This window comes from Tenebrio molitor, chromosome 6 (assembly GCF_963966145.1).
Source record: "Tenebrio molitor chromosome 6, icTenMoli1.1, whole genome shotgun sequence".
Classification (NCBI taxonomy): Eukaryota; Metazoa; Arthropoda; class Insecta; order Coleoptera; family Tenebrionidae; genus Tenebrio; species Tenebrio molitor.
The window spans coordinates 12,011,712-12,025,056 of record NC_091051.1 but is presented as its reverse complement, the minus strand read 5'-3'; the positions used below and the strand labels follow the sequence as shown (position 1 = coordinate 12,025,056).

Sequence of the window (13,345 nt, the reverse complement as noted above, 5' to 3'; positions counted from 1 at the left end):
GTTTCCACTGTTTGAGAGCCACTGTTCGTATCTGTAATTATTAATACCAAGCTAATAAAGATTTGTAAAGGAAAATGCCTTAGTTGCCGCCTTTATAATTTAGAAATCCGGTGGATCTCACGCAGTAGTTGTTCAAATTAAAAAAAAAAAAATGATCACTAGAAAATTATAAAAAATGTTACTAGAATAAAAGTTTTATTTTGTCTATTTCTTTACACAGGAGAAGTTTGTTACCTTATACACTAAACACCCTGTAATAGGAGTATAATTTTTTGAAAATGAAAATTATTTGAAGCGGTTAAAGAAATCTGTTGATGTTTTCCAATATAAAATAAATTTGTGGAAAAAAATAGTAAAAATGCTTTATTAGGATAGTCATTTATAAAAATACATTAAGTTTATGTTACAACTTTTTGGTATGCAGCCGTTCATTATTAAAGTACAGTAGGTAAATACTCTACTTTTATAATGGTAAAAGACTAGATTCAAGTAAAATATTAATGTAAAAAATTATATGTTAAATGTATGTATGTACTAGAATTATTTCACATTGTATTGCACTAAAAATTACTCTGTACACAATTTAATACTAGTCAGTCAGATTTCGAAGTAACTTTTTCCCACTCCCAGTCTCCTTCCAAGGGTACTTCGTTGGTGAAATCAAAGTTCCATTTTTCTTGGGCCATTGATGCGTTGTTGTCCAGGGTATCCACATTATCCGTGGGCTCACCATTTTCACTGTCACCGTCGTTTTGAAAAAGACGTCGCTTAACATGAGAATTTTGATGATTAAGATGTTGAGGGGGTTGCATCATGGGAGTGGCAGCGTTACTGCAACAAATTAAACACCTAGATGAACAACAATTCGCTTTAACGTTATTAACATATATGGTCCTCATATGATAACCTTTTTTTAATATGTATCTCTGAAATTAATTAAACTGTGAATTATCTTTAAATTTAATATAAAAATTTTAAAATGTCCACAACCAAGGTATTTTATTATTATTATTATTATTATTATTTATCAAGTATTAAAGGAAATGTCAACGCTTCCAGAACAACAAATCGACACTTCTTAACACACGAAAGAGTAAAATGAGACTACCGCTTGCAAATTACGCTCCCCATGTTTATTCTTCAAATTATGTCTAGATAACTTATATTTTATCATTTTTACCCTGTGTAGGTGTGACATAAGCATGTAATTATAGATAAAGTCTTGAATACGTACTATTATTAGAATCCTAAAAATACTTCGGGTCTGAATACATAATTATTCATGGGTTACTTTCCCTTAAAGCGCTTTGCCAGTAGTAATGTTTAAATGAGTCTAAATGCACTTTTCACTTGTTATCTAAGGTCATGAGTAGTAAGTTATGAAAAGTTATATTTACTTACGTTTAATTTACAAGTTAGACTTCAGTCACCTAATAAAATACCGTCTTTTACCACGAATCAAATGCAACTACTAATCCTGTTAGAGATAAATCGATATGCGCGGTCATACGAGCTTGGAAGGGAAAACTCGATGCGACGAAAAGTATACATTTCCATTTTTCATGCTATCCAAATAGCGTGAAAACATAAAAAATAATAATTCTTTGAAAAATATCAAATTTCTAGCATGTATTGTGGTCTTCAAACTTATACCTACGCTACGTATGTTTTCGTAAAGTAAATAGTGTCACATTGGATATACATACAATGGATAGTTGGTACTACATTTAAGTCAGACTGATTGTAAATTCAATATCAGCTTATTGCAACATTTCTCAAACCACGAAAAAGAATTTCAACTCATACTGGCAATTATTGTTTAAGTAGAGTGTTAAAATTAATACATATTTATCAAAATCTTTACTTATTATACAAATCCAGGAGTAAAAAATAATAATTTTTACATGTTACTTTCCTATTTACATATTTACTCTGATAAAAGAAGCTTAGTTAGCAACTTGCCGAACTTATCTAAAAACGTGTCTAAAGTAAACAGGAATAATTCTCCATAATTACATTTGTGCTTAAAAAGGATTCACAGTTGAGAAGACCATACTTCAGTACTTTCAGTATTCTAATAAGTTCCAATAAGAGTTAGTGCAAAAGTACAGTTAATTTACACAGCTGAGTGTATCACTGAGCTAAGCATCCTGTTGATCCATGTTGATGATACACTGACCGGCACAAAAAACGACTCATTTTGAATTTTATCAATATATCATTATGGATGACTGGGAGGAATAAGGAGCAAGGCATAAATAATTAATATTATTTAAGTCCAATGCTGTTTTTAAATAAACATAAAAAATTTGTATTTTTCAATAGAAACTGCAAATACGTGCTCTTTTAAAGGTACACTCTAGCAAAATTTGTGAGGTTAGGTTTGGATGTTTAAGTTTTATTTTCTTGACGATGACATTGAACACAACACAAGTTTTCATAACAATACCAATACCCTGTATTATGATAATTTGTCCATTTTCCTCTTCAAATTTTGCTACACAAATTTTTCCAATAGATGAATTGTTGAAGCCATATAATTGAGAAGTACGTATTAAATCCAACATCCATCCAGGGCCCGATTAAAGTAGACCGCCGCTGTGGACCCAAAAATTTTGCCGCCCCGATCCTACCCTGCTTTCCCAGTATACCGCCTTCTTTGATCTAAATAATTGTTGATCGCACGGTATTAGGTATAAAAATTTGGTTTTCAATGTAGGTTACAACTTATAACAGTAGAATATGAAATTATCATTATACGGCTTGAGAGAAGACATGTTTATTGTTTATACTCGTCATGTTGAAAAAAGACAAAAAAAAACCTGCAATAATTTTTGTTTTAGTTTTGGATTGTACTCTTATAGCTATTAAGACAACAAGTGTTTTATAGACGATTTAAAAATCGAGATCGTAGTTTAAATCAGAGCGACCGCAGGGAGCGAGGATTTAATAGATCGAGATTTTTAAACTATAAAACACGCGTTGTCTTCAAGATTTTTTCTAACACTAACATCTTATCAGAGATTTTAATAAATTCAGAAATTATTCGAGGCGCGTCACAATACACAAAATGCGAAGGTTGCCGTGGGTAGGTACTATGGTAATAATATCAACAAATTTGGAAAAAAACAATTTTCATCGTTGAAATGTGCCAAAACGTTCCAGAAGAAATAAGAAAAAAGGGGAAATTTGTTACCAATGAAGTCTAAAAGTGCATACGTGTATGTTTCGTTTCAAGGCCGGAACAATAAAAAAAGCATCACAGAGGTAACGGAAGATGTCATTTTGGCTTTTCTTGATATGGAGTAAGTGTGTAGAACTTCATTAAAATTTAATTAATATTACGGCAAGAATCATTTGAAGAAAATGTAAAGATTGCCAGTTTTCGATGGCCGGGCACTTGCATTGGATGAAACAGCAGAAGTTAAAGAAGATGTTAGGAACAAGAGCACGAAGCTAATGTGACAGTTCCAATTCAATAATTGTCCTTTTCACTTTTGTGATAATTACTGTAAAAATTATGAATAAAATGTTACTTGAATAATATGTGTGAGCGTATTTTATGACTCTATACGATACGTTGCTATTGACGACGTGTCTTATAGAGAAAAGCGTATTTTATGGGAAACATAAGGTGTGAGCTCAAATGCACCATGGAAACAGTATAAGATATTAGTGTTAGAAAAACAAAATAAATAAAATTTGTTAGCCAGTCCTAGACTGTGCAACAAATTTTATTTTGTTTTAGTTTTGGATTGTACTCTTAACAGCTTTGTAACACATCCTAAATGATATCTTTTTATCTCTGAAAGAGATGACGTCACAAATAGATGCAGTAGGTATGTAATTTAAAACCGGCGTACTTTAAAATAAAAGTTGACCTGTTTTAGCGTTTTACAAAAATATTGTTCGTTTTAAAATTACTGAACTTATTTCATAAGTAGTTTCCACACTGTATACCGGGTGTTATGGAAGTCCACGTGATGAATTGAATCATCAATAGAACTCTTTAAAATATATTTTTTAAAATTTCATTAAAAAAAGTTGACTATTTTTCATTGATTTTAGTGTTAGAAGTATCACTTTTTTTCACTTAATGAAAAAAGTTATGACGTCAGCAACTTTTTTTAACTGCTTGGTTTTAATCCATGAATGAACGATATACCTACGTATTCTACAGAGAAGAAAATAGCCCTACGCCACTAAATACTGCAATGGCTAATTGAGATCAGCGCTAATATGAAAAAAACATCCATTTTCATCCAGAAAACGTGTTTTAACGCCGAAATCGAAATTCAAATAAATCTACCCGTATAGCAAAAAATCCACTTCGTAAGAATCTGGTTGTTTCACGTTTTTAGGTAGCTTAGTTTTGGAGATATGAACGGTTTTAGGAAAATCTTTCCTAGTTTTTTAAGCCATTACGCAACGTTTTTCGCCAAAATGGCAGAGAGAAAAGTTGTTCCTTTTGATGAGTTCTATTACCAGTTAAAATTAACGCACTTATTTCAGAAACAGCCTGTATACAATTACTCCTGCAGCTCTGCATTGAGGTCAGTCAGGTCACAACACAATTATCACTGAAAATTGAAAACTGACAAGTGACGCACAGTTGATTGTTTTTCGCTCGCTCCGCAAAAAATCTCGACTCCCATGATTTTAGCTTACCGTGTCGTTCTGCGGACGATTTGCGCTGATCTGCGTTACGATTTTACCGTGCCGCATGAAACTAATTCACTGCCCGGGAATAAAATGTATGTAGTGCGCCTAAAGAAGTTTTCAATTCAAAAAAATAAAGTAATTTTTTTGAAAAAATTTTATGTTAGAAAAATTGCCAAAATTTGAACAGCATTTAAATTAGTATCTCGTATTGTCACATTAAATCTTTTAACACGTAAATCAACCGACAAAAACGCACATGGAAGTAGCGCAAATTTTCTAATATGTAATTTATTTAAACAAAACAATTCGGTTGCCATGGTGACCATAGCACTCCCGATCATTGAAAATATTCCAATATAATAAAGAAAAATAAGCACAAATATAATTTCAAGATCATTTATTAAAGAAATCATAATGAGTCGTTTTTTGTACCGGTCAGTGTATTTTGAGATCACCGTTGTCGGTGATGAATTGTTAATATTATCTGTACCGGTGATAATGTGTTGATTCAATTGTGATTGAGATAATGTTGTTTTCACCATCGAGATTGATCATATTGTCAATTTGATTAGAGGGATGATGACAATTTGATGAGATTACTAATTTTGATATAATTAGGCACCTTGCTTGGATATGATTTTTTTTTTGACAAATTGAGTACATATTTTTATGAAATAAATAAGTATCCTCTGATTATTGCCGCCAGTTTATTTTACCCAACGGTCACCATAAACTATTTTCAAAGTCCTTTTCTTTCATTGAAAAACAGTGACGGATCAAATGGAAATGACAATAAATACATACAGTGTGGTGATAAAGTAAGGAACAAAATTTATTTTATTTAATGTTTTTAAGCAAAACGCTCAGACGGGTCAATTTTATTTTTTAATTAGCCACCTTAAGACATAAAAATTTTACTTATGACGTCATGTATTTTTGCACAATGACGTCATCATTGGTGTTTTTACATGGCAATCCACACTTTTTTCTTCTCTTTTTGATAGACCTTCCTACTGCCTAAACAATGAATTAAAAAAATGAGTAATTTACATAACAATTTTTTTGAGAAAATGACAAATTTTACTTCAAAAAATTTAATTGAATTTTCAACGTAAAACTGTTTTTCAATAGGGTTATTTATTATTGTTTATTTGTTCTTGTTTGAGCTCAATTAAAATTTCTACAGTAAAAATTAAATACAATTTTTAAGTAAAATTTGTGATTTTCTCAAAAAAATTGTTATGTAAGGTACCAATTTTTTTCATTGATCGATCGTCGTTTAGCTAGTAGGAAGGTCTACGAGAAAGAGAAGAAAAAAGTAGGGGTTGTCATTTAAAAAAATTGGTGATGACGGCATTGCGCAAAAACCAATGACATTATTGAAACAAATTGCACGTCCGACCGATTTTCTTAAAAATGTAAGATAACGCTATTATGAATTTTGCTCCTTCTTTATCACTACACTGTACCTATACAAAGTATTTCACCGACTCATTAGTCCGACAGAATTGAAAATGCAACCTGCAATTGCATTTCCAAAGCTAACATAGCTATTTTAAATATCGTATTGTTTTCAAATGAAATTATGGCTTTGCTTCCAATAATTTTATTTGTCACATCTGACATTTACGAAAAAGTTAAAATACGACGATTAAAAAGTATTCGAACGATGAGAAAACAAACATGATCCTGATTTAAGGCGAATGTAATAAAAATGTCTCTACCTTTGCACGTTTATGCAGACAATAAACATTTTCCCAAAAACTCTTTGTTTTTTCACAATTTCATTTAAGCAAGCGAATATGACATTTATATCAAAATTTACGAAACTGCACAGTGAAGTGTGTTTTACGTTTTTTAAATAAAAAAATAGTATATTACACTATAAGTGATGAAAGTGCTTGATTTTTCAACGAGCAATACATGATATACATACTCTCGAGCGCCAGCGAGTGAGGATAGTATTGCGAGTTGAAAAATCGCACTTTGATCACGAATTGTGTACTATTTTTCCAACATCGCTTATGAAAATGAGTCTCAATTTTAAATTTCTTTATAATTATTTTACTCCCCTATTTTTTGAATTTTCCGGATCTCGTGTTTCAATTAATGCAAATAACAGTGTTTTAAATTTTTATATTAATAAGTAGGTAGTAGATTGTTAAAGTAGTAGATTGCTAAATAAATTTTCCTCACTAGTGAGTTTACTTTCTCCATTTTCCTCACTAGTGATGCAAACGCCTACTTTCCTCACTAAATTGAGTCATGAAAGTATCATTTTCATAATCGATGTTGGAAAAAAGAAATATCCACGTTAGATTTTTTGCAAATGTCTTGTGAGTTGCATTTTCAATTCCGTCGGGCTCATTATCACTCGTGAAATACCCTGTAATTAAAATAATGAAATTTTAAAATATAAAAAAGCGGAAACCTTGGAATATAGTTAAGAATATTAATAATAATTGGTTAATCTTATGCTTAAAATCAGACCGTCGAAAACACTTCATACCCAAGTGACTCTTCTCGATATTTTTCATATAATTCATGATATTCTGGAATTAAATGAATAATAATTGAACAGCGTAAACCACCTAGCGTCTATTTTATAAAATGAAATTAATTTCCTGTATAATGATCCATTCAAGAATTATAAATGCGACATTTATATGCTTATTAAATCGCACTTTACCACACTGTTTTACACATCGATAATTTATAGAAAAAACTGGTATCCAGAGAGTCTTTGATGAACATTAAACTCAGGGGCTCGGTTTGGGACAAGTTAAGTAAAGTAAATAAAAGATAAAAGTAAAGAATCGCTTCCAACTAACCGAATGATGATAAAAAATAATAATGCCACCACGCGCTCTTACACAATAAATCGATTAGTCAAACATTTACTAAAGATAACAAACCCCCTTGTATACCAGTCTTGGTAATACCCATGAGGGGACCCGTGGGTTTCTAATTTTGAAATTAATACTCTGTGGAAACTTACCATTTTTAGCAACAACTTCAAGTTGGTGGAGTCTCACACTCTCGCAGGTTAATGTGAAACTGTTCTTTTATTTTGTATTATTTTGCGGCTGGGAACAGCAGAACAATTACATCCAGGAGCAACCAATGGTATTACTGATTCCCTCTCTCTTTGTTCCGTCTATTATTATTTGGATTAATTGCACGCTATTTCCGGTTTTACGCTTCGCGGGGCCGACTGAATCTCCGTTTTCAGACCGAATTTGAATTTCATGACGCCATCGCCTCTGCGGATATTCTTTCCTCAACCATAAACATTTACCGTTTAATTCTTTATTCCAATTTCGTTCGTACAACACGAAGTAAATTAATTATCCAATCAACAAAAAGTAACCGCTGTTTAATTGTTTATTATTCATGCTGGCACCAGAATTCAAATGTTACTAAGTGCAGAACATTCCCAAAATAAAATGCTATCTAGCTTGAACGCTCTGGTGTTCGTTCGTTGCTCTGCTGCAAGAATTAAGATTCTAAACAAACTAGGAAACACAAAAATAGAAAAATACGTAAATGTGCATTGTTCCCTTACCCTATTGTGTCCTGAAGGATATTGACCCTAAAAATGCCACACGACGATTAGATGGTAGAAACTGTTTTCACGAATAAATGAAACGAAAGTGCAGTTGCTATGTATATCAGTATACCTAGAGTATTATGTTCACAATCAATACATATATACGAGAGATAAAGCGCTTTTTTTATCTTTTTGGTGATAAAACAAGCTGAACAGTGATAATTTTATTTAATTTAGTGATTAGCTATGGTATCGATTTCCCCATGTTAGTCAAAATCGTAAAAGGCTTGCATTTTGATATTCGTCAAATTTTGAACGTTCCCAAAGTCGTCAATACATATTCAATTCTAAATTAGAAGAGCTGTACAGAATTATTTTGAGCTAGACTGGTCACAGGTCACAGATTGATGCATATGTAGCGAAGTTTTCAAATAAGTTTATACATACAGGGCAAGTCACATAAGGCTTATTTCTGAATTTATTTTGTACGCAACCAAAAATACTAATGACGCTGACCACTTGCTACCGTTTATAATGTGATTTAATTTAGTAATCAACGTAGGTATTAGACATTCACGATCTTTTTGGGACCCAGTTGGCTACGATTTTTTCTTTTCATGTTGGACTAACTGACTCAGTGATGCAACGGATGCATTTTTTTTTCCTGTCAGTGTCTGTTCGACATTTTCTTGCCACCGCATTGCCAGATTTATTATTTTAATATTCGTAAGAAACTAAATGATTTGTTAAGTGTGTAAAAATAATTTAAATTTCCGTCAAAGGAACAGTAAAAATTGCCAAAATAATGTTATTACGATAAAAAAAAATTATTAAACGATTTAATCTAATTTAAAAAGGACAGACCAGATTTAAGAGATCCGGCAAGAATGTAACTATTCAGAAAATATAACCCTAAACTGAAAACAACCTAACCTAACACAAAAAGTGTCAATTTCCTTTAGGGAATGTAGTTATCACTGAGGTACTGCCAACAAAATCACTAGATGGTCATAGCCAACTCGGTCCCAGAAAGATCGTGAATGTCTTATAGAGGTATTTTCATATTTGGTGGCGGAAACAACAGACTGAGAAATGTCACAAAAATGTATTGTCAGTGTCAAATTTCTCATAAACGCCATAAAAAGGAAGTTCTAGGTAAATTTAAATTTTCGTTAAATTGATTGAAAAAATAAATTCTAAGGAAACCAATTTTTGTCAGTGGTTCAAAAGGAAAAGTTATTCTCTTATAATCAAACGTATTACAAATTATGTCTCTAGTTCGACGATAAATAACTTTCTTATTGCCAATTTGCTGCATTTCTGCCTAAATCACGAACGTCTGAGAAATTTGACACTGACAATACAAATTTGTGACATTTCTCAGTCTTTTGTTTCCGCCATCAAATATGAAAATATCTCTATGTAATTTGGCTAAAAATGTCAAAATGACGTTATCCTGTCCTGATTAATGAAATCAAAAATTAAATTCATCAACTGTCATTTTGACATTTTTAGCCAAATTACATACCTACGTTGATTACTAAATTAAATCACATTATAAACGGTATCAAGTAGTCAGCGTCATTAGTATTTTTGGTTGAGTACAAAATAAATTCAGAAATAAGCCTGTATACGTCAGGAAAGTCTTCATTTGAAATTCTACCTGTTTTACAAAAATCATAGATTCTTATACATAAATTACTTCAAACGACTCAGCATATTTGAAAAACATTTGCAAGTTAAGAATATGGGAAAATTAACAGCAACTTTTTAACGTCTTAGAATCGAATAAACTTACTGTTTCCAGTTTTTATACAAGAAGAACAAAACTGAGTAATAACTAACTGAGAATTATGCACTTGGCTATTGCCTGACAAGTTTTTTCCGAAGAAATTGCCAGCTGACTCTTTTATTTTATCCTATTAACTTGTTATTTATAGAAAATTAATTGGGAAATAGATTTCAAAATAGGGACTTGTCCATTTTCACTATTATTTTAAAAAGACCAAACTTGTAGACGGTCGAGTAGTTAGTAAAAAAATAATCTAAACATCAAATCCAATATATTTCTTAAGATTTATAGCCTTTTATGGGTGAAACAACTCAATTAATAACCTTTATGATGAGTTTTTAAATAGAAATACATAATTGGAAACTGCATTAGAAATTGAAGGCCATGTTCGACATTATAATACAATTAAGAGTTAGAGAAGTGAAATTGATTATAAACTAGTAAAACGTTTAGCACCGCCAAAACCATTGAAAATTATATAACATTGCTTCATTTTATTATTTCCAAAATAATGTTATAAAATTAAAATAGTAATTGGAGCTACAAGGGGTTGGTAGTAGAATTAGAAAAAATCCAACAATTACTCACAATTCTTCTGCCTTTTGCACCATTTTGTTGCTTGAATATTTGTGTACTGATACAACTGATCAAGAAATTAATATAATAAATTTCAATTAAAATAAACAAGGTATGTTATTACTGATAAATTTCTAACAAAAAAAAGGAAATGTCATTTTGAATGTCAGTACCTTGATTTTTACTTTTGAAAAGCTTATTAAATAAATGTGGAACTATTTTGAAACAATAAAAAAATCATATGTGGTTCCACCCGTAATTAATCCATATCTTTCTTCAGCATAACCTTCAAGCCGTGCAGTTTTTTTGTACTATTCTGCAAACCATATTTCCTTTAAATGAAGAGGAAATTGGATAACAATATTTATTTATACAGCGACAACAACCCGCAACATCGGTTTCGTATCAAGCCATCCTTCCTGTGTTATTCATTTGACCCTGTTTTTTGTGCTTTTATCATGTTAATTTAACAGGAAGGTGAACAACATGACTAATCTTTAAAAATGTATGTCACTTTACAATTAAATGATCGTCAGAAGTTGCAGTCCATTAGTTGGTTTATTCGTTTATTTTATTCATACATACGTATATCAAAATTTATCTAGTGAGAACTCACTCCATTGTTATGGTAAATTGTAGATAAGAACAACATATTTTAACAACGAACTCTATCTTTTACAAATTTGTTCAATATCTAACTACATACATACTTATATTTTTTAAATAAGAATTTATTAATCAAGCAAATTGTTTTTCTTGTTCCATGGAAATGTTTAGCAAAAACTATTTTCAAAATTATGTGAGAGAGGGATGTGGTCTTAATCTGCATGTGTATCAACAAAATTATTTCGTATAAAACCACTACTTTCTTTGGTAAACATTTCTTGTTGCTAATCGAACATCATTAAGTAAAATCTTAGTAGAAAAACACTGTCAGTTGTTTTAAAATTAATTTTTAATTACAGACCGTCTAGACCACCAATTTTGTTAGTTATGATGTGAATGTAATAAATGCAAAACATTGAAATTTCTAATTGCAATTCTGGAAGTTTATCATATGCAGCAGCATTCATGCTTACAGTTGCCTTCAAAAAAAACGGGAAATGAAATTTGACCTAATGTGAATTGGAAATTTAATTTGACAATTTATGTCAATTTGTGTCTGTTTGATAGTAGTATTTCTGACAGATAAGTGCAGTTTTTTAACCTAAATTTTAAAAGGCCGTTTCAAACAATAAAAATTTAATAAAATCTGACAGAACTTTTTCTGACAGTTCCCAATTTTTTTTGAAGCCAACCGTACAACAAAAAACATGAAAAGATAGATTCTAAAGTCTAGTCTAGAATGGAGAAATGTAAACAAAAATCTCACTAGAAATACGTAAAACAAGCAAAAAACGTTTAGATACAAAAATTACAGTGTATTGAGCACCTTTTTCAGAAGGGATTTTTAGCTAACTCAACAAATTTGTTTTTATTTTACCTGTAAGTTTTATACAGCAAAATTGGCGTACACACACAAGCAACTGATGAAAAGAATACATTCAAATTACAAGAATGACTGCTAATTATTTCGTCAACCTAACCGTCTGTTATCAGTTATCACTAGACCAACCACTTCCGACTGCAATTGCAATTCTTTCATTAAAATCTACTCAGTGACATACATACATCATGACAGACAATCAAGAAGACAATTATTATTAAATGCAATCAAACTTGATTCGTTGCTAAAGAACAATATTCCACATAACAGTTATTAAATGGACCGAAATCCTACTAAACTCTGTAAGACGATATGTAGAGCATTTTTTTAAATCTTTTTTTATCATATCTTATTTCTTTTATGTAGGTATCATTGTTTGATGACTTTTTTTGTAATAAATAGTTTGAAACATAACTGGGCCGTGATTTATGTTTACGACCTTCTTTGGACTAGAATACTGTATGAAACTAGATACAACAAAAAAGTGATTAGACAGTAAGAGGCATTCTCTCGGCCTTTCGATGTTGACCAATCAGCGACAACTAAAAGTTGAGAAATGTCTTTTTTAATTTTTTACAGTTCTGTCATATTTCCTTACATTTGTACTCGTTCTAAACTGAATAGTCTAATAGACACCATTGTAGATTTAAAATTTAGGAGAATAATTTATCGGTTATGCCACACACTATACACCGAAGTTTAATGATGGCATAGATTAAATTTGAATTAACAAAGTTCCACAACAGAAACCAATGAAAAAATTACTAAATGTACTCCATTTTGAAGTTGTTAAAACCGCACATTACTGTAGTGTCCTTTTTAATTTAAAATAGTTTCAATTATTTTATTCAGGGGCTACTCTGTGACAAAACTGGATTCCCATAAAATGTCCATAATCATAAATAAACTTGTTTCACACTGTGATAATGTATTATAATTATCTACCCATAACTCACACAAAGGCGTAAACCTTGTGTCACAACCAAAGGCGGGGATTATCTACAAAATTTGTATCAGTAAAATAAATCAAACTTAAACTTTAAACAATCAAAGCAGAATTAATTTACCAGGCGAATATAAACTAGTTTCAATTTTATGGCTAGTGTCAATTTTAGCACAACGATAAACGCAATTTTCATTTTACAGAAGGAATATGTAATTAAATTACATAATAAAATCAACAGCTCGTAGAAGTTGCTGTTAAAATTTGGTTCGATTTTTCACACTTTGCGTACACATTCCAAGAACTGTAGAATTACTGTTCCGAAGCTGATGGACA

The 13,345-nt window shown here is 31.0% G+C and overlaps 1 protein-coding gene across 18 annotated transcripts; it reads right to left on the bottom strand.

Moving 5' to 3' along the window:
- Nucleotides 1–348: 348 nt before the first annotated feature.
- Nucleotides 349–12,188, bottom strand: LOC138134259 (cyclin-dependent kinase inhibitor 1-like). Of its 18 annotated transcripts, none has more exons than XR_011160689.1 (4): nucleotides 12,064–12,080; nucleotides 8,228–8,342; nucleotides 7,661–8,151; nucleotides 349–831 (listed from the first exon to the last, which is right to left on the bottom strand). XR_011160689.1 is itself a non-coding variant. In XM_069052439.1 (3 exons), exons 1-3 carry the CDS (start codon nucleotides 10,613–10,615, stop codon nucleotides 594–596), a joined length of 288 nt encoding a protein of 95 aa, XP_068908540.1. In that variant the 5' UTR covers nucleotides 10,616–10,734; the 3' UTR covers nucleotides 349–593. The 18 variants fall into 18 exon arrangements, 1 of the variants encoding a protein (XP_068908540.1); XR_011160693.1 differs by having other exon boundaries at nucleotides 7,661–8,148; nucleotides 12,064–12,079; XR_011160687.1 differs by having other exon boundaries at nucleotides 7,661–8,177; nucleotides 12,064–12,078.
- Between the last annotated feature and the right edge of the window lie 1,157 nt (nucleotides 12,189–13,345).